The 23,017-nt window shown below is 41.7% G+C and overlaps 1 protein-coding gene across 1 annotated transcript in view; it reads left to right on the forward strand.

Annotated features, from left to right (window-relative positions):
- LOC126267823 (uncharacterized) overlaps positions 1 to 23,017 on the forward strand; it is a 131,651-nt gene that overhangs the window by 107,063 nt on the left and 1,571 nt on the right. Inside the window, exon 6 of the mRNA XM_049973129.1 lies at positions 13,664 to 13,907. Within this exon, the coding sequence (XP_049829086.1) occupies positions 13,664 to 13,907 (244 nt within the window). The remainder of the gene's footprint in view (positions 1 to 13,663; positions 13,908 to 23,017) is intronic.

The following is a 23,017-nucleotide window of genomic DNA, read 5'->3' on the forward strand; positions in this document are numbered from 1 at the left end:
AAAAGCGAGAAATCGGCTTCGCATGCCCAAGTTTTTTCGGAATCCGCGCTTGTTATTAAGGCTGAGGTCATTGCGTTTAAGAAGTTTTTTTAAGGTTGAGCTCAGAATATGTCCTAAGATTCAACAATTGTGGTAAGATATAATTAAGCAGCCTCTACATCTACATCTACATACATACTCTGCAATCTACCATACGGTGCGTGGCGGAGGGTACCTCGTACCACAACTAGCATCTTCTCTCCCTGTTCCACTCCAAAACAGAACGAGGGAAATATGACTGCCTATATGCCTGTGTACGAGCCCAAATCTCTCTTATGCCGGCCGGAGTGGCCGTGCGGTTCTAGGCGCTGCAGTCTGGAGCCGAGCGACTGCTACGGCCGAAGGTTCGAATCCTGCCTTGGGCATGGATGTGTGTGATGTCCTTAGGTTAGTTATGTTTAATTAGTTCTAAGTTCTAGGCGACTGATGACCTTAGAAGTTAAGTCGCATAGTGCTCAGAGCCATTTGAACCATTTGAACTAATCTCTCTTATCTTATCTTTGTGGTCTTTCCGCGAAATGCAAGTTGGCGGCAGTAAAATTGTGCTGCAGTCAGGCTCAAATGCTGGTTCTCTAAATTTCCTCAGTAGCGATTCACGGGAAGAACACCTCCTCTCCTCTAGAGACTCCCACCCGAGTTCCTGAAGCATTTCCGTAACACTCGCGTGATGATAAAACCTAGCAGTAACAAATCTAGCACCCCGCCTCTGAATTGCTTCTATGTCCTCCCTCAATCCGATCTGATAGGGATCCCAAACGCTCGAGCAGTACTCAAGAATAGGTGGTATTAGTATTTTATAAGCAGTCTCCTTTACAGATGAATCACATCTTCCCAAAATTCTACCAATGAACCGAAGACGACTATCCACCTTCCCCACAATTGCCATTACATGCTTGTCCCACTTCATTTCGTTCTGCAATGTTACGCCCAAATATTTAATCGACGTGACTGTGTCAAGCGCTACACTACTAATGGAGTAGTCAAGCATTACAGAATTATTTTTCCTATTCATCTGTATTTAGAGTTAGCTGCCATTCTTTACACCAATCACAAATCCTGTCCAAGTCATCTTGTATCCACAGTTGCTTATGACTGTATGCACGCACTCACAAAGGGATCCAATTATCAGGTGCTCAATCTGTGGCTAGAAATTCAAACAGTTTCAGTAATAAGGAACAATGTAAAGTATTCTATGACTACGCATTAAGAGGGTTAATATACTGTAGTTCTTAGCGGCTTGTCAATCTACTTCGTGTTAACTCTAAGGCATAAAGAAACGACTCACCACGAAGGAATTACCCTATTGACACGGAAATTGTTAGATGTGATACACAGTAAACGAATGGCTACAATTTCAGAAAATTTGTATGAATTGTTCAAGAGAAAGACGTTCACAAATCGAGCGTTGGTCAATCTCTGGCCCTTGTACAAATTGTAATTCTGCTTTTCATTGATTGACAGAGTTGCTTGGCGTCCTTCTGAGGGGCATCGGGCCAAATTATGTCCAGCTGGTGAATTAAATCTTCAAAATCCCTAGCTGGTTACAGGACCATGCTCATAATGGCTCTAAGCACTATGGGACTTAATATGTAAGGTCATCAGTCCCCTAGAATTAAAACTACGTAAACCTAACTGACCTAAGGACATCACACACATCCATGCCCGAGGCAGGGTTCGAACCTGCGACCGTAGCAGCCACGTGGTTCCGGGCTGAAGCGCCAGGAACCGCTCGGCCACAGCGGACGACCATGCTCATAATGTTCCAGTCAATCTCAATTGAAGAGAGATCCGGAGACCTAGCTGGGCAAAGTAAGGATTAAGAAATAGCACCACAGACTATCACTCCTGACTGTCGGACGGTATTGCTGGCGAGCGTCTCCACAAAAGTCTTCGCTGCTTATTGGGGCACATTTCGAAGCGAGACTCTTCATTAAGGACTATTCTATTCCAGACAATGAGATTGCAGACCGAAGACGCCCCAGAGGGAGGTGGCATGCCAGTCTGACACTCGCTCCGGACCAGGCGTAATGGTCTAGTGTGCCACTTCTTTTCATATCAGGACCGCTTTGGTTGTCGTCCGCGCTGCAGTCACAGCACAGCAGTACGTCAACGATATTTTACGCCTCATGTTGTTGCCCTGCGTGGCAAGCAATCTTGGGCCTACATTTCAGTATGATAATGCCCGCTCGCACACAGCGGAAGTTTCTACTTCTTATCTACGTTCTTGCCATACCCTACCTTGGTGAGCAAGGTCGCCTGATCTCACATCAACAGAGAAAGCTTGGAGCATTATGGGCAGAGCCCTCCAACCAGCTCGGGAATTTGACTATCTAAAGCGCTAATTGGACAGAATTTGGCACGATATCCCTCAGGAGGATGTGCAACAACTCTGTCAGTCATTGCCAAGCCTAATAACTGCATGCGTAAGTGCGAGAGGTGGATTAACGTGTTATTGACTGGCTCAATTTTCACTTGAATAAATGATCCAACTTTTCTGAAATTATAATACTTTGTTTGTCTGAACGTGTAGATCACATCTACCGATATCCGACCCATTGCGATATCCCCTTCGTGATGCGTCGTTTTTATGTGTTAGAGACCATTTCTTATACATACGGTTGTCATCGAACAACATGTCCGGGATATGTTAGACTCCTGATTTCTGTTACTTAAGATGGAACTTCTTGGCAGAATGCAGTTGTGTGCCGGACCGGGCACAACAGGTATAGTGTTTAGTTCTCAGAACGCAGTGCCCGAATGCGCTACACTTCGGGGCGTAAAGTTGCTATTCTTTTTAGACTCGCAGATGGTGCAGAAAAGAGCTTTCTGTATGCGCCTGGGCAGCCGGCAAGAGTGGCCCACCATTCACCGGCAGCTGGCACGGGTAGCTAAGAACGGTGTGGAAGCAGCTCTCTCAGTTTCTCTTCCTATGTAGGAGGGTGGCAGCTGCTGATCAAGCACCGATGCGCGCCACATCGGAATGGGAGGCGTCCGCCCCTACTTGCGGCAGGTGCGACCAGCGCTATGTGAAAGTGGAGCCCCTCCTAGCGACAGGTGCGACCAGCGCCTTACAGAGTTGGAGCTGCGGATGTCGCCACCTTGAGCTGCCGTAACGCTGAACAGCGAGGCACACAATGCGACCAATTCCTTTATAAAACTTTCTATGCGGTAAGTACGACCAAGTTGACGGCGGATGTCTATTTAGGACCATCTGAAACTTCAGGACAATTCGTTTCTCTGTTGTCACACTTACCATTTATCTGGCAAAACGAACCAACAGCTCTTACACAAACGAAGGCCACGGCCACACTGATTTGTCTAGCAACACCAGAGATGCGACATTTGACTAAGAAAGCTTCACGCTTCACAGTTACTGGTCATTCATCTTTGTCGCACGTATACTTACTCTGTGGCAGCGTCAGACCCGTCATTTTATAGCCGGTCCCCTCGTAGCTTGAGGATTGTGTCCGAGATGTAGATGTAGATGCTGGGCTGTAAGGACGAGGATTATCTTCAACCTCAAGATTCGAATCCTCAGCAAATAGAAATGGAAACAAAATGCATCGAAAGAGATCATTTGTGAATGTTGAAACCGACTGTCTCGGATCCTCTGTAAAAGTAGTGAAAGGAAACCAAAATTAGGCCAGAACCCAACGCTTTTCCTGGGAAGAATGAAATCTGTGGAACAAGAACCAGAACTCTGGAGCAGTTTTCATTAACGAAGTTTAAAATAATTTGGTAGGAGCCTCCTACAGTAGCAAGCCTCATGTAAGATATCAGATTAAAAGGTATTCCTCTCAAAGGATTTTTACTACTCTTTCGTTAGCTGTCATTTATTACACGGGCAGCTTCAAAATATATTACATGCTATGTGTGCACTGATGTATTTTTTTCTCAAGTTATTTTTACTGAAGCAAAGTAATGTCCAAACGTAACTGCCTTAGGAATAACGGACAAGCAATGAACAGTATCCCCAGTATCTGTCTACCATTCAAGCCTGGAGCATTCACAACACCTTTGCATTATACTTAACATCCCGTATACGGATATCTCAAATACAGTGCACATCAACGCTCTTTACTGGAAATGACCCTTACACTGTACAGTGTGTGGAAATGCAGTGTTCAAAAAAGGTAGCACTGACGAAAACCGTAACGGTTCTAATTTTCTTTGCGTCTGATGTGCAACAACGGACATTGTATGACGCATATAATGTATTTAAGTGTAGGTTCTTACCGTAGTATAGAACCAATTGCAAAATACCGAGGATTAAATAATTCTACTGTATTCTTCTAATTACAGTCACATATAGTTTATGTTCTTCTCTTCTCTTATTTCTTTGTTTGCTGTAGCGACATTCTGTTTATCTGTTTAATGTGATCTGATTAAGGCCGTCAGGCCCTCTCTTACATCGGACAAGGGTTTCACATGTACAGTATCCCTTTACATCACAGTTACTTAAGAAATAACAATTTTAGTATGACAATAGAGCTCGTATTAAAAGATTTGAGTGTCAGAAGTGGCAGTATGAGTAAATAACACTCACTTTGAACTGTTGTTGTTGTTGTGGTCTTCAGTCCTGAGACTGATTTGGTGCAGCTCTCCATGATACTATATCCTGCGCAAGGTTCTTCTTCTCCCAGTACCTACTGCAAACTACATCCTTCTGAATCTGCTTACTGTATTCATGTCTTGGTCTCCCTCTACGATTTTTACCCTCCACGCTGCCTTCCAATACTAAATTGGTGATCCCTTGATGCCTGAGAACATGTCCTTCTGCTCAAGTTGTGCCACAAACTTCTCTTCTCCCCAGTCCTATTCAACACTTCCTCATTAGTTATGTGATCTACCCATCTAATCTTCAGCATTCTTCTGTAGCACCAATTTCGAAAGCTTTTATTCTCTTCTTGTTCAAACTATTGCTCCCTGCATTTTAACCCAGCCACCTTCACAATTTGAAAGAGAGTATTCCAGTCAACATTGTCAAAAGCTTTCTCTAAGTCTAAAAATGCTAGAAACGTAGGTTTGCCTTTCCTTAATCTTTCTTCTAAGATAAGTCGTAAGGTCAGTATTGCGTGACGTGTTCCAGTATTTCTACGAAATCGAAGCTGGTCTTCCCCGAGGTCGGCTTCTACTAGTTTTTCCATTCGTCTGTAAAGAATTCGTGTTAGTATTTTGCAGATGTGGCTTATTAAACTGATAGTTCGGTAATTTTCACATCTGTCAACACCTGCTTTCTTTGGGATTGGAATTATTATATTCTTCTTGCAGTCTGACAGTATTTCGCCTGTTTTATACCATCTTGCTCAACAGATGGTAGAGTTTTGTCAGGACTGAGTCTCCCAAGGCCGTCAGTAGTTCCAATGGAATGTTGTCTACTCCGGGGGCCTTGTTTCGACTCAGGTCTTTCAGTGCTCTGTCAAACTCTTCACCCAGTATCGTATCTCCCATTTCATCTTCATCTACATCCTCTTCCATTTCCATAATATTGTCCTCAAGTACATCGCCCTTGTATAGACTCTCTATATACTCCTTCCACCTTTCTGCTTTCGCTTCTTTGCTTAGAACTGAGTTTCCATCTGAGCTCTTGATGTTCATACACTTGGTTCTCTTCTCTCCAAAGGTCTCTTTAAGTTTCCTGTAGGCAGTATCTATCTTACCCCTAGTGAGATAAGCCTCTACATCCTTACATTTGTCCTCTAGCCATCCCTGCATAGCCATTTCGCACTTCCTGTCGATCTCATTTTTGAGACGTTTGTATTCCTTTTTGCCTGCTTCATTTATTGCATTTTTATATTTTCTCCTTTCATCAATTAAATTCAATTTTTCTTCTGTCACCCAAGGAGTTCTACTAGCCCTCGTCTTTTTACCTACTTGATCCTCTGCTGCCTTCACTACTTCATCCCTCAAAGCTTCCAATTATTTTTGTACTGTATTTCTTTTCCCCGTTCCTGTCAATTGTTCCCTTATGCTCTCCCTGAAACTCTGTACAACCTCTGGTTCTTTCAGTTTATCCAGGTCCCATCTCCTTAAATTCCCACCTTTTTGCAGTTTCTTCAGTTTTAATCTGCAGGTCATAACCAATAGATTGTGGTCAGAGTCCACATCTGCCCCTGGAAATGTCTTACAATTTAAAACCTGGTTCCTAAATCTCTGTCTTACCATTATATAATCTATCTGATACCTTTTAGTGTCTCTTCTTCAGTTTGAACTAATAACGTTAATACTGACAGTTCTTGTACTATTGCATCTGCTGCCACTGTTAGTGGTAGTAGAAATAATAACGCTAACAATTAAGATGACAACAATATCAATATGGCAGTAGCATATGTAAAGTGCATTTGTAAGTGTACACAACAGCTGCTTTTTTATATATCGTATTCTGGGGGAAAGAAAATTTAAGGAGACTGCATCAGCTAAGAATACTGGGAAATGAGGAAATTCTGTTGGAAAGAGAATGTAGAAGGGTAATTCTAATCCCTATTGTTGTTTTAAAGAGGATAGGACGTTAAACGGGCTGAGGTGGAGCTGCAGAGGCACCACAGGACATTTTAATTTGCAGTGTCTATACTTGTACAAATAAATTCATAAAACTTTGTCAGCATGACCAGGAAAAATTCAAAATTCACACGCATAGCAGCGAAAGTTCAAAAACATAACAAAATATATTTTTCTACATGTGAAATTTTATAATTTTTTTACTTACTATTGGCTGCATTTGTTGCTATAGGTACACTTTTTTCATAAGAAAGAGAGATTCTTCGATGAAATTTGCACAGCATACGAACCACACTAACAGACTGTATGAAACTCCAGAATTTATATGATTTATAAAAAATTGAATGAGCTGTTATATTTTAAACTTCGCGTTAAGAAAAAACTCAAATTTTATAGCTAATTATCGTAACGTTTCCACAGTTTTTAACAGATTTGGAAAATTCTTGAGCTTCATACGAGTGTAAGTAAGGTTTGCATGCTGTGCAAAATTCAGAAGAATCTTTCTTATGAAAAACTGTACCTATAGCAACAAAATGCAACCAGTAGTAAGTGGAACTATGAAGAAATTTCACATCTAAAAAAATATTTTGTTATGTTTTTGAATTTTTTATTGCTATGAGTGTGAATCCTGAATCCTTCCTGGTAATGCTGATAAAGTTTTATGACGTTATTTGTAAAAGTATAGACACTGCAAATTAAAACGTCCTTGGCGCCTCTCCTGTTCCAAGTCGGCCCGTTTGACGTGCTACACCCCATAATAGATATGTCATTAACTGTCTTCTGTACCTAAAGATGTTATACAACTCTCTAATACAACAAACAGGTGAGGTTATTTTAGAGTCGGGTTCCTGCTTCTGACAGAGGACTTCGAGAAAGGAGCTGTGCGATGCAGTGAGGCAGTAAGGATTTGGCTCTGATAAGAACGGGTATTTCTGACATGTTGTTCAGCCAAGCGCGGTAAGGTCGAAGAGACTGTATTGTTTGATAAGACAGTAGAGAAAACAAAAGGTATGGAAATCTCTGCGGTTGTCTTGTCGCAGCCAGTATAGCTATGAATAGGATGGTGCAATGTGATCAAACAGTCGAACATCACAAACAAAACGAAACTAGGTATTTATAACCAGTTACAGCTGCTGGAAGCATTCCCGAGAAAGACCTCACCGAATAACGCCGCTGTAATCAATAATTGGACGTATAAGTGTTTCTACACGTTTCTTTTTCAGGTCAAGAGAGAAGAGCTTTTTATAGTTCTGTAGTGCACGGAGAGAGGCTGATGTCTTCTTGCACATTGCAGTGACGTGCTCATTCCAGTTTAGATTTTCATCTCTTATTACTCCTAGAGTTTCTGATGGAGAGAAGTTGATATTTGTCTCATTTATAGTTAGAGATGGTTGGAATTCCCGATATTTCGGACTTATGAGCCTAGAATGTCCATACATTACCACTTCGGTTTTGGATGGGTTGAGCCTTAACTCCATATCTTGCACCCATATTCGAAAGAGGGCGTTACACTGGACAAAAGGCTCTCATGCAACGGTAACCTACGCTCACACTCTTCCGGCTAATTTTTGATATAAACTTAGCAACGTGCACCAGCAATATCCAATGTAAACACTCATCTGAACATGGATGAATGGTTGTCAGCTGAACTATCACGACAAGATGTCAGTGTTGTCCAGATGTAATCTCAAACATTATGGAATATTCCCCTTCCTGTTCCACTCGCAAGTGGAGCGTGTTAAAAACGTCTGCCATATGCCTCCATTTGAAACCTAATTTCTCTTGTCTTCACGCTCCTTAAAGGCAGTGTCAGTTGGTATCAGTAGAATCGTCCTGCAGCCAACGGCTAGTGCCGCTTCTCAAAGTTTCCTGACCATTCTTGTGCTGTGGATTACGGTATGTTCAAATTTCCGTCCGCTTGCTGGGCGTCTCGAATGATAAGTAACGCCGCGGTCGCGTACAGGGGATACAAAGTATAGCTTGTGGTCGGTGCCTCCGCAAGCTGGCATGGGGCGAGTTGAGATTCGCCAGCAGACGAGACGCGAAAGTGTTGGATTGACCGGTGGGAAGTCAGCCCGACAGTCGGTTCTTGGACTGCGAATGGTGGGCGCAGTGGCCGAGAGGAGGGACGGCCACCAGGAGTTGTTTTGCGAACAACAAAGGCTGTCCCCGGTGCCTTGCATCCCGCAAGCAGGGCGGTCTATACACACTAGCCTTTCCTCACGCAGCAGCTGGAGAAAGGTAGTGGGTCAGCGGAGTGCCAGCTAGGAAGGAAGCGAGCTGGAAAAGCCGTTACGGAGCTGTAAGTAGGATAGCCTTGTGTGGGGACCCAGCCTGGACTCTTGGCTAGTGGCAACTTGGTGTCAACACGCCGACATCGGGTCCTGAGCCAAGCGGATGGACGATGCCTGGCTGTTTCCTGAGACAAGTGAATTCTGCCCACAGTTTTGGTCCCTGCAGGGCGGAGCCGCAAGAGGATAGAGAGAAAGAGACAGAAACAGACAGAGAGAGAGGTTAATTGTACACTTGAGCAGTAATTCTCTTTAACTCCGCGGCACAATAGCGTCCACTGCAATGGAGAGCTGTTAATGGTCACTTCTATGGCGTTTTGAGTCAGTATTGAGACTATAACTAACCACTGTAGTGTGCTCACCCTACTGGTGCTGCGTCCTGCATGCATTTGCAGTCTCATGACTGATCGAAAACGCCAGAGAAGCGACCATAAAAAGCTGTCTACTGCAGTGAACAGCATAGGCCAAAGGGTTAATGTTGTCCCAGCAAGTGTATGAGTCAGAGTCGTTCTGTGTTTGATTGTCTTAGGGGTACTGTCACTGTTAGTCCAAGTTGCACTCTAATGAAATAACCCTCTGTTCTGGAGCGTTCTGTGTTAAACTAACCTTGCGAGTGTTATTATATCTTTGTTAAACTTATGTTAGGGATTTGAATTCTTACATTTTGTCTGTAATCTAGTGATTCTGCAGCTATTGAATTCGTTTGATGTTCCTGTATTCCAGCAATATGTGGCCCTTGTCCGCGTTACTTGAAATTATTATTGTTGGTCAGTTAAATTTGAACTGCGGAATCAATTTAAGCTTTTGGATGATTTCTGTGTGCTTGTTGCTTTAGTCTAGAAGTGAGCTTGGACATAGCAGCCTTTTTTAATTATTGTTCTTAGAGTTGCATATTAATTAGTTATAGGTTCTGATTCGTTGTGTGTGCTCCCTTTCTTGTGAAGCAACATCCACTGCATTTATCAGAGTACCGCTTAGAGGCAAATTGGCATATGAGGGCCTGTCTCTTTTTTGTAAAGCAATATTTAGTTTATGATTTTGTCAAGCGATGTTTGCGGAATTTGAGCGCAATTTCTTTCTGTGTTACTGATTCTAAGGCGCTCTGATTTAAAGTCAGGGCATTAATAAATTATAATGAAGTCACAGGTACTTACGCCGACATTACTCCCAGCCACTTACCACTTCCATCCTTGCCTGCGCCACAGTGTTTCGTGAATAGGTCGTCATTTTCCCTCCAGAGATTCACGTTTGCATTCTGGGAGCATCCCTGTAATAGGGCCTACTAGCTTGTCGATCGAAAGTGACGGTAACAAATCTAGCAGTATGCTTTCGAATTGCCTCGATGTCTTCTTTAATCTGAGCTGGCGGGGGCTGCGCTAGTGTTCTATACGATGTCTCCTTCACAGATGAGCTACACTTTTCTAAAATTCTCCCAATAAAGTGAGGTCAACCATTCGCCTTCCCTGCTACAGTTCTTTCATGCTCGTTCCATTTCATATCGCTTTGAACGTTACGCCTGCATATTTAATGGACGTGACTGTCACAAGCAGTACACCACTAACACTATACTCGTATGCATAAACTTACATTTTTGTGTGAGTTAGAGCAAACTGATATTTTCACACCAAATAGAAATTCTGTCAAAGTTATCCCGATCCTACAGTCACCCAACGACGACCCGATCCCGTACATCATCGCGCTATCAGCAAACAGTCCCATGTTGCTGCTGATCGCGTCTGTCAGATGATTTATGAATACAGACAATAAGAGCGTTCCTGTGACACTTTGCAGGGGCACTCCTGATGATATCTCTATTGTTTACTCGCCTTCGAGGAGAACGTATTAAGTTCTATTAGTAACGGAGTCTTCGAGCTACTCACATGTCTGGAAGCCTATTACTCTTATTGGGACCATCGTTAACAGTCTGCAGTGGGATACAGTGTCAAATGCTTTCCAGAAAGCTTGGTGGTTGGAATCTGGCCGTTGCGCTTCGTCCATTGTTGGCAGGATATCGTTTGGGAAAATAGAAAGCTGCGTTTCGAACGAGTGCTCATTTTTAAAGCCGTGCTAATTTATGCACAGAAACTTTTCTGTGTCCAGGAAATTTATTACATTCGAATTTAGAATGTAGTCGAGAATTCTCCAGGATGTTAAGGATATTGGTATGTAATGTTACGGGTCTGTTCTTTTATACTTCTGTACATGGCGTACGCCTTTAAAAGCGAAATATTTCAAGGCTTCATGTTGTTCACGAAGTAAGTGACGAAATGTGTCACATCAAATATGGCTAATCAGAAAATACTCGTTGCTAAGCTGCATAACTTCAAGTCCAGTAACCAGCGAATAAGTACCTTTAACTTCTGGGTTACATTCCGTAACTCACGTACATCAACGTTTTGTTTTCAGTTGCACAGCACGTGCTCAAACATCGTTTATTATTCTTGCTCCAGGAACGATGAGCAACGGACGTATGTTAAGAACAACCACGGCTCTGAATGAGATACTGTATTCTTTTTAGAGAGGGGAGGGTTTCAGTAACCACATTTAGCTGTTCTGTGCGAACCATAAATCGGTTTTAGTTTATGTACTCGCAGTTGGTAGTCACTTTGCCTTACTTGATAACTGCAACTGAGGAGTGATGAGCTGTTATGTGAATAAAGGTGACACTATTCTCAATAGCGGCGGTCTTTTAACTTCTCGTTACGTCTTTCCTATTGAGTGGGTATCGTCTCAGTGACTGTGTCCACGTAATCACTATGGTCGACGTACATTGGGAAGAGTTGTTGGTGTTTGTCCAAATCCTCGTCAAATTCTTTAACAGTTATTAATATTAGACCCGAAGGGAGTCTTGGGTTAGCGATTTTAAATCTGAGACTGTCTCGTTTGAAAATTTTCCACAATATAGCTCATTTATAAATTGTAACACAATTATTTATAAATATGTAAGTTTATACAAACCGCAGCTTGTTGGGTAGAATGAATTCTCAAAAATGTGATTCGGCCGATAAGTAGCATTCAGTGAGCCATACTTCATGGTCAATGCTCCGCAGAACGAAAAGAACATCCGCTGTGTGCCTAGGAAGATAAACAGGACCTCAGACGTTATCAATATGCATTAAACGATTTATCATATAGGACCAACAGCGCAAAAAAGTTTCGCTGACGTTGCTGTTGTCTGCAGGAAACGATCGTCGTTGGATGATGATATGTAAATGCAGAATGACATGGGAAATATTTCCACTCGGCTTAATGAATGACAGTTCTGTTTAACTGTAGATAAATTAAATGCAATGCCCATAACCAAGAGAAAGAGCCTGATAGTATCGGAATTAGTATATTAGTGATGAACATGGAAAGGTCGTCGCATCACGTAAGCATTTATGCGTAACATTATGAAGCGATATGAATCAGAACGATCACATGAAACCTGTACATCTTGGAAGGGCTGTAGGAAAGTGCAGTGCATCTGTAAGGGTTGTGGCATACAAAATGTTAGTGCGATCAGTTCCAGTGTTAGGAGTCTACAGTAATCACGTAGGACGACGGAACAGTCGAATAAATTCGAAGTTAGAAGAGCATCGTAATTAGTCGGTATAGCCCATACACAAACACTCGGTGAACTTACAATAGAGTCTTTGGAAGAAGAACGACGTAGTTCCCAAGAATTTATAAAACATATAGTCGAAGAAGACTGCATACGATATGCTGTTGTAAGGCGAGTGTAGTGTAAAGAGAATTGAACTGTTCTGCTACGTATTAATAGTTAAGCCCTGGGCCTTTAAGATACGCAATAACTACAAATCTTATGCCCCTTCAAACAACTCGAAAAGGCAATCTAACCCATAATATTTAATAGAGATAGTCACACACTCTTACAAAGCCTAATGCACTGAACAATGGGCATCATATAGCTATAGTTTGAACACTGGTTCATCAAGAAAGTGATCTACAGTTAAATAAGTGTTTACCTTCTGCGTCCAGCGGTAATAATGAGGATGTTTCCTCGCCTTTTTAGTCATTGGCTTCAAGCATAAGAGAGTAACTGACCCATGAAAATCACCATATTACTTCTGAATATAATTTCCACTTAATACGACAGTAATAAGCGAGACCACTTCGCAACAAAATTAAGCAAGCAGCCATTGTCGAAACAGCGCTCGCCGGGCCATCTTTTCTTCATCTGTAACCGGATGGCATGAGAAGAGAAACTATGTATTACTAACCTTTTGCGAATGCAGTTCAATATGTGTCATGAGAATATGCGAGAACCGTAAATCGAATCCACAACTTACAGCGAGATACCTGCCACGTAACGAGGCACAGTATCAAGCACAAGCGACAAAAAAACGACCTGATTTGTGAGGAATTAGTTCAGAAAGAAGTTAGTTAATAATACCGAACGACAAGAAATGGGTACTGATTTGTCAGGATCTATGAACTCAAATTGCGTGAAAATGTAATGACATGTCAGTTGTAGTATAATATATTTGTCCAATGAATACCCGTTTATCATCTGCATTTCTTCTTGGTGTAGACGTTTTAGTGGCCAGTAGTGTACTTTCGTAGGAACTCTGCCTTTATATTGATTTCCACCTCTGTAGGAGAGGACTTTGATGCTATTGGGACAATGTACGCTCCACCAATGTTTTAGCACAGTTCACTGAGCCTCTGAGCCACGCGTTGATATTTTAAATTTTATTTGCTAAACGTTACAGCCCCAACGACATTATGAACCTATGCTTTAACAAGTAAACCTGTCTAGCGCGAGAGTACAGAGTGAGACTAGAGGGAAATGCTGCGCCCACACCGGCTCCCTCGACGGTGCGTGTCCGCAGCCCGGTGACGGCGCTGTCGTCGTACGAGCTGGCGGAGTACACAGACGGCAGCGTGGTCGCCATCTGCCTGACGGAGGCGGCCACCTTCTGGGCGGCCGCCTTCTTCGTGGGGGCCATCTCGCTCTTCTTCCTGCTGCCGCTCGTCGTGCTGGTGGCGCTCTACAGCGTCATCGCGCGCCACCTCATGGAGGCGCCCGACATCGTCCATCACCACCAGCACAACCACTACCGCTACCGGAAGCAAGTAAGTCGTCCACCACCTGGCGCTGACGGCTAGCCGCGTTGCTAGTTCTGCGACTGTAGAAAAACACTGTGTGAAGTCGATGCGAAGAGATACTCGGACAGACTGAATATCAGACCAACTCCTATGAACCTTCCTTACCTGGCTCAGCTTCAAGAGTAGTATTCCTCACAAATTCGGAGGTTAGGGCTATACTTTCTGTTAGGCATGAACATGAAAATGTTACCACTCAACCTTAAGGCACTTCCATAATTTACATTGATTCCCTTTAAAAGTGCAACGCCAGAAAGGCAGCAAACAGAAAACGTCGAGTTGGCGTCAAATGTACCACACGCTTCGATGTAAAAATAACCACCTGTCAGTGCAAGTGCGCAAACTACACTCATGCTCATAAATTAAAGATAATTGCAGAATGTGGTGCCACACAACGTGGCACTACACAAAACTGGAGTTAATAGCATAGGCACATAGGGAACACACACGACACAGATCTGTACGTCCACAGTAATGGTGATAAGTTGGGAAAACCGTCCCGAAACACATGTGCTACAAAACGCTACTGTTTTCTGAGCATGTAATCCGACATCAATGTGGGATATGATAACCATGCACACGAACACAGACCGCACAGCTGGTTAGCATACTCTGGATCAGGTGGTCAAGCAGCTGCTGAGGTATAGCCTCCCATTCTTGCATTCGTGCCTGTCGGAGCTCCTGAAGTGTCCTAGGGGTTTGAAGACGTGCAGCGATACGTCGGCCGAGAGCAAAACAGACGTGCTCGATAGGCTTTAGGTCTGGAGAACAGGCAGGCCACTCCATTCGCCTGATATCTTCTGTTTCAAGGTACTCCTCCACGATGTCAGCTCTGTGGGGCCGTCCGCTACCATCCATCAGGAGGAAGATGGACCACACTGCACCTCTGAAAAGGGGGACATACTGGTGCAAAATGACGTCCTGACACACCTGACCTGTTACAGTTTCTCTGTCAAGGACATTCAGGGGTGTACGTGCACCAATCATAATGCCACCCCACATCATCAAACCACGACCTCCATACAGGTCCCTTTCAGTGACATTAAGGGGCTGGTATCTGCTTCCTGGTTCACGCCAGATGAAAACCCGGCGAGAATCTCTGTTCAGACAATACCTGGACTCGTCCGTGAACATAACCTGGGACCACTGCTCCAATGGCCATATACTGTGTTCTTGACACCAGGCTTTACGAGCTCTCCTGTGACCAGGGGTCAGTGGAGTGCACCTTCCCTGGGTGAATAAACCATGTCTGTTCAGTCGTCTATAGACTGCGTGTCTGGAGACAAATGTTCCAGTGGCTGCGGTAAAGTCCCGAGCAAGTCTACCTCCAGTACTCCGTGGCCGTCTACGGGCCCTGAGGGTGAGATATCGGTCTTCTTGTGGTGTTGTACACTGTGGACGTCCCGCACTGTAGTGTCTGGACACGTTTCCTGACTGCTGGAATCGTTGCCACAATCGTGAGATCACACTTTGTGGCATACGGAGCGGCTGTGCTACGACCTGCTGTGTTTGTTCAAATGTGTGTGAAATCTTATGGGACTTAACTGCTAAGGTCATCAGTCCTAAGCTTACACACTACTTAACCTAAATGATCCTAAGGACAAACACACACACCCATGCCCGAGGGAACACTCGAACCTCCGCCGGGACCAGCCTGCTGTGTTTGACCAGCCTCCAGTCGCCCTTGTATTCTACCCCTCATAACATCATCAATATGTGTTCTTTGAGGCATTTTCAACACACAATCACCGTTTGCACGTCTGAAAACGTTGGCACACTTACTCGCTGCACCGTACTCTGACACACCTCTGCCTATGTGGACTGCTGCCAGCGCCACCGTGCGACGACCGCAGGTCAGATGCACCGCATGGTCATACCCCGAGGTGTTTTAAACCCACAAACCGCCCACCAGAGCGTTGTTTCACCATGTATCAGCATTATCCTTATTTTATGAGCATGAGTGTAGCTAGGAGTAACGCCACCTACATTCTGTATATAAGCAAAGTTACGCACTGGTTTCCTTCTGACAATATCGATTTACGACAACGACGTTGCAGCAGTGGTAACACTGGTTTTTGTCATAGCACCAAAGTTAAGAGCTGTCAGGTTGTCTACCATTTGGATGGGTGACTATTCGGGTCTGCCGTGCACTGTCGGTAAGCGGGGTGCAATCAGTCGTTTTTGTGGATAATTGAAGAGCTATTTGAGTGAGAAGTAACGACTGCAGTCACGAAAACTGGCAAAGGCCACGAGAGCACTGTACTGACCACATGCCCCTCCATATCAGCATCCAGTGACCCCTGTCGGTTGAGCATGACACGGCGTTCGATTGGAACCGTTGGTCCTTCCGAGGCCTGTTCAGACGGAGTCTGGTGTAAGAAGAAGAAACATCTACAGACAGTGTCAGAATTCGGCAGTGGCAAGATCATGGCCTATCTAGACTGTAGTTCATCAATGCGTGATTTCGCTGCTTGTTTTTCTTGGGAGTCGATAAATACGGAATCGATTAGTTCAGGAGGGCAATAAATAACCAAATGCAGGTTCTCAGTAGCTGCATGCGAGTAAACACCCTGGAGGACCGAAATATTGTATCCTTCGCCACAAGTGACCGTACACCTATGTCACGCCGGCCGCGGTGGTCTCGCGGTTCTAGGCGTGCAGTCCGGAACCGTGGGACTGCTACGGTCGCAGGTTCGAATCCTGCCTCGGGCATGGATGTGTGTGATGTCCTTAGGTTAGTTAGGTTTAAGTAATTCTAAGTTCTAGGGGACTAATGACCACAGCAGTTGAGTTCCATAGTGCTCAGAGCCATTTGAACCTATGTCACGCACTTTGGGTCACTAAATGGAACTGTTGCTTGTTTGCAACAATGCAGGCATCCACACATACAGTTGATAACTCTCGGCATGATGAGTATTGTCGCTGCTTCCCATGACAGGGCAGAAGAGAGAGAGAGAGGTCAACTAACGGAAGTGCGCCGGAGACAACTATTTCTGCATAACGCATCAGGTACCTGTGTGTATCCTCTGAAAGGAACGTCTATTGACAAATTACAGTCATCATCATAAGCACCCAGCACACAGGGCTATAGTTTGGGGTGTCATTCCGTATACGATACAATCTTTTGTAGTTCGCATAATTTGGACGGCGGCCGCGACATTTCTTATACGTTAAGGCCAGTGGCTGTTTGTGCCCTGCTTTCATATAGATAACGTAAGACATTGTTTTGCTCGTCCACATAACTGAAATACCCTTTCATCGAATTTAATGATTCATTTTGGCATAGTTAGAGACGTCAAATTCTCACAAGTATCCTTATAGCGTCTCTATGCAGCAGTTTGGTGTTATAAGGTAACGTCTTACATTGTAACGTTATGCAGCCGCCTCAATCTTCTAACTGAATTTCTGATTTGCTCCAATACATGCTTCGTTGTTTAAGGTGGCCTAGCATTGGCCGTTTTCGTAACCTGAGTGTCTTTTCAAACCAAACTGTCGTCCTGCTAAATATGCAAAATGTTTTAATTTGGCCCCAATTAAACTGGGTGTGGCGAATATTGGCAATGCAATAATCGTGTAGTTTGATTCCCTAGCAGCCGCAATAAAAGTAATTCACAGTGAAAACTTAAATAACTTCTTCATAAAATATTTGCAGAACTCTTCATTTGTGTGGCCACAGTGTCCGTAGTTGCTTTATATTTCTTGAGGGTACTTTTGTTCTGTCATTGAAACTACAAAAATGCGTGATATTTTTTTCACCAGGCGCGTTTCTCTTTATTGAGGTAAAGCATCATCAGTTGTCTGTAATTAAATTATTCACATTTTGATTTGCTTTTACATCGAGAAACAGTTCGTTAAGAATATTTTGATTTGTACTTTCGGTGATTTTAGCTTGATTTTCGGTTACATCGGTAAATGCCGTCTGCCAGCACATCGTTGCTTTTCTGTGTTAGACACTGATAATTTTGGTTCAATATTTAGTTGTTCTGCAACACTATGCATTTCTTACGTTTTTCACAACACACTTTCATGCACGCCACTGAATTCTGTTTGTTTTCGTACTTCTGAGTATCTGTTGTGGTTTGTGTTCTGTAGTCTTGCTAACATAACGTTTCCAATACCTTGTCTTTAAAATACAACCTTTTTTATTTATTTCACTGTGAATTATTTTAATTGCGGCTGCTAGGGAAACAAACTACACGGTTTTTGCATTGATTATATTCGTCACACCCAATTTCGTTGGGGCCAAATTAAAATATTGTGCAAATTTAGAAGTACGACAATTTATTGTAATTATGTTTCTGTATATTTAAATACTGTGTACGAGTAGGGAAGGAGTAGTGATGGAAGATTTTTTTGTCGTCCCAGTGTAGGAGAGGGAGAAACCGTGATGAATGGAAATAAGTGTGTAGCAGTGTGATCGAGTATGAGTTGCAGGAGAAGGTGTGAGGCAAGAAGTGAAACGAAATTTTGTGAAATTGTGAGTTGGAAGGATGGAGGGTTGTGGGAGAGTGGAAGGGGGTGAAGGGTGGGAAAGGTCTTCTCTTTTTCATGTAAGTTCATCTATCATTTTATATAGAGTCTAGTTTCCAAAATTTATTTGGTCATTGAGCAACTGTTTATTTTCTCTTAATGCTTTCTGTATGGTGAAATTTTCTTGGAATGTGAGGAAGTGTCTGTCTTTACTGATTTTTATTATATTCATATCTGTTTCAATATTGCTTCGTCTATGTTTTTCTTGTTTTAGGTGATCTGATAATGGAGAATGGTTTGTACCGTATTTAAATGCTCTGATGTGTTCTTTAAATCTTGTGTCGAATGTCCTGCCAGTCATTCCAGTATATAGCTTTCCACAGTCTCTGCAACTGAGCTGATAGATTCCAGATTTTTGGTATCTGTCTGGTTTTGATTTACGTTTTTGGGATGTGCTTCTGCATTGAATTGTTTTTTTTTCTTTTTTGTAAGCGACGTTTATGCCTGTTTTTTTGAATATGTTACCTATTTCTTGTGTGAATTTCTTGTGGGAAGTCATTGTACGCCATTTTTTGTTGTAGTGCAAGTTGTATAGGTTTGTGCGGTTTTGTTAGTTTTTTCCCTATTTGTCTCTTCATTTTTTGTTTAGTTTGTCTACCATTGTTTCTTTTCGTCCATTTTTTAACCATTAAAGTGAAACGCGCCTGGCGAAAAAAATCACGCATTTTTGTAGTTGCAATGACAGAAAAAATACCTTCACGAATAGATACGCAAAAATCATCACCATTCACAATAACATTATTATTTGGACTGAAACACCAGTAAATAGAAACAGTAATAGCAAAAATGTGGCGCTATTTTTATCACTCAGATCTCATAAGGCTGCAGCTTCCGATCATGAATAACAGCAACCCTGGAAACAACAATGGAAATGCCTCAGTGTGAATCAGTACTCATATTCCTCATCCATGTATATATGTTTACCAATTTGCAATTAATTGAAATATATGAAGTAGCCACGTTTGTATATCTTTAAGACGTTAATTATCCTTAGTTTGAGACAGTTTAAGTCAAACTGCTTACGTGCAATGCACAGTTTCATTATATGCTTGTTCTTACTGCGGATCCAGGTGACAATTATATTTAAGTATTTGAACTGAAATCATCAATTATGAGAGTACTTAAACAAATATCACAGCAAGGAGGAATACGACTTACATGAGACGGAGACGATATTTGTACACCTTTATAATGAAACGAGATATATTCATGAAATTTGGATTGATCCTACGTGAGTTTACGGTAGTCGTTTATAGACCATGACAATCGAAGAAACAAATGACGACGAATTTACCAGTATGCAATAGCTGCTAACGCTGAAGTGAAAGCAGTTTTATTTTTTACCCAAACATTAAAGCTGACTAGTCTTCCTTCCCTCATGGACTGAATGAAATCCATCTTCCAGCATACACCTCATCTGTGTCCAGAGATATATTCAATTATACTTACGCTATGATTACAAATTTTCAACATATTGTTGACGGTTCCTTTATTCAAATTATTTACTTTTAACTACCCTAGTAACATTTTATTTAATTGTGTTACACACACACACACTTATATACTCAAATTACATTGTCAAATATGTTAATTTTGTTGAACAGATGAGCTACAGAGGTCATTTAGGTTACAGCACACAGCACCGCAAGATGAATATTCTTCAAAACTCTGTGTTCACTCGTTTTTAAGGGGGGATGTAACGGAAAATGTAAATATTTATTTAAAAAAACATTACAGCCATATTTATTAATGTGCAGATCTGAAATTTTGCATGTGTAAAGCAAATGAGCTATGTTTTAAAAGAAACATATAGTAATATATCCAGGATTAATATTTTTCCAGACTTTGAATTTTTAATTTTTTATTGTCTTTTTTGTAGAAAGCCATAACTCAAATTCTAATCATGCAATAAATCTGAAAATTTTATTATAGTCTCCTGAGAAGATTATAATACCACTTAACCACAGTTATTAATTTATGGTACAAATTGTATCATTTTAATTTTGCACATCCAAAATTAACATTTTTTCTACATACAGTCATCGAAAAATCAGAATCCAATTGCAGGATCTCGTATGTTTTAGTTGCAGAGTGACAGCAAAACGTTTCGAACAGTTCCTGAAAATTTCACAGCATTAGCACATATACATTTTGACAAAAGGCTTTTAATAGCGTAAATAATGTAAAACAGAGCGAATGAGGCTCAAAGATATTCTTCTCATACTTATACATGTAATATGCGTAACTCAATTTTAAAATCCTCCATACTGATACTCCTCATCCTCCAGGTTTCTCTTCTCTCCTCTTCGAATGTGCTGGGCCCGTATTTGCAGATAAGACACTTATCTGTTAGCTTTTCTGGTGCTGCAATCGACGATGGTGTAAAATGCTTTTGTTGTGAACTCTCTTCAGCACTGCAGTTCTGACATGATTTTCTTTACTGTAACAAAACTGAATCATAGACACCTATTTTGAGTACATGAAGTCAACAGAATGTCCCTTTTGAGCATCTAATCCAACTTAAATTATTGAGGCTTTCATTTCCATTTTGTGTCTTCCCGTGAAGACACTTACTCAATAAATCAGGATTTGCAAGAAACCTGAATGTCGGCTTAATCGCATTCATAGCATGTTCTGGTAACGAGTGTTCATGTGAATACGTCTCATTTCAGCTGCTGAACTTACACCAATCGTCTTTCGGACACAGACTGTGCATTGGTGCTTGGTAAGAGGATAGCTTGTGGAAAAAAACTGCCCACACAGCACGCCACATGGCCTCTAAATTATGTGTGTTTTCTTGATAGTCCTCCCAAAAAATAACTGAAGAGAATCAATTTCTTTCAGAGTAAGCCTGCCTTTTCCACCTGGTGGTTTTCCATCCTTAAGTACTTCACCTTTATTCTCTTTCAGCAAACAAAGAAGTCTACCACTAAGCCTCTTTTGGATGTGGCCAACACATTCCAACTTTTCTATTGATGTGTTGTATGGATTTTTATTTGTTACAGCTTTGCATGTAGAGGAGTCCCCATTACCAAGATATTTATTATATCTAAGACCATACTGGTCCTAAGAACTGGAAAACATCCTCACAGGTGCAGCAGCCTCCATGCCCACACTTCAGCCACTACAACTTTTAGAGCAAACTCCTGCTTAATTAGTTATAAAATATTTCGAAATCTGAATAGTCATGTAGAATCAGGAAGAAAAACATGTGTACTTGGGTGCAGAAATTATTATAGTTCATAAACAAACACCCATAAAATGACTGGGATAACGTACACAAAAGTATGTGGGGCATGCACACTAAAATACAGAGGAGCACCTTTCTTACTGACGTATTCTCCTTATCGAACTAATGAGGCACTGTTAATATTACAACAGTTTATGGGCTTTAGAGAAGTAATTGAAACACATTTCCAAACGAGCCAGCAGTTGCACATTTACCTCACTTCGTGTTTTTCTTCACATTATTACACTGGTACTATATTTTCGTGGCCTTTCAGTAAAATGTCGTGCATTTGACAGATGGTTTTCTAATGTTTGACTCTTTACTTACAAAGGAACACAAATATATGTGAAGTACTCTGTCCGGATATCCTTGATCACAAGTGCATGTAGACACTCCATTTACACATACAAAATATACAATAAATATTTAGGGATTTGTGTGGGTCATATTGTAACATAATTAAATTAACAAGTACACCCTCCACACCAGTCACCAGATGTGACCAAGGTTTTTGCGAAGTTTATCTGGACGTAAGTCAAATGCTCGAACGGGAATCCCTTCTCAGTAACTCTCAATTTGTACTCCCTGTGCCCACAATCATCTCAGCTGGTGTTTGACCTGAGACACCTTGACTAACAATTAGTCATAATTCGAACAGCCTATTCTGCCATTAGAGGGTATAGAATAAGAAGTATTATGAAGAATGCGACGTGTACGACACTCTTTGATGTCCACTGAACTCTATGCTAGATTATTACGCTTCATTCTGCATTTGCGTGAGATATCACTCAGTATGAAAATGACAGTGTAGTCGAAAATGGCCTTGATTTATAAATAATTCATACGTAAGGTGTATAAAATTCGTATTTGCAGCTACTGAAAATACATATTTATTCATTAATAAATCGTCAGTTTTCTGAAAGCAAACACATTTACAGTTTTTGATTTTGTTATAGATCTAGAAACATTTCCTTTCAAATATATTGAACTGGGATTTATGCGTACTGCTTTGTCGTCTACATGCACATTTTCTTCATGTTACTGCAAAAGGCAACAGTGTTGTTAAAATCGAATGAAAATGGGGAATGAAAAAATCATACTTGAATAATTTCTGAAAACTTCTGTTTTTAGGTCTAGAGCCAAACCAAAAACTGCAGATATGTTTGATTTCACATCACGAATTCCGTTTTAAAAGGTTAAAGTGAAACGGGCATGACAGAATAAATACATATTTGTAACATATAGCGCAACAAAATTAAAGGATCACTTTATCGAAACGCCATAATTGCCTTCTTTCCTGACGTATAAGTTTGAAATTTGA

This window comes from Schistocerca gregaria, chromosome 4 (genome assembly GCF_023897955.1).
Source record: "Schistocerca gregaria isolate iqSchGreg1 chromosome 4, iqSchGreg1.2, whole genome shotgun sequence".
Classification (NCBI taxonomy): Eukaryota; Metazoa; Arthropoda; class Insecta; order Orthoptera; family Acrididae; genus Schistocerca; species Schistocerca gregaria.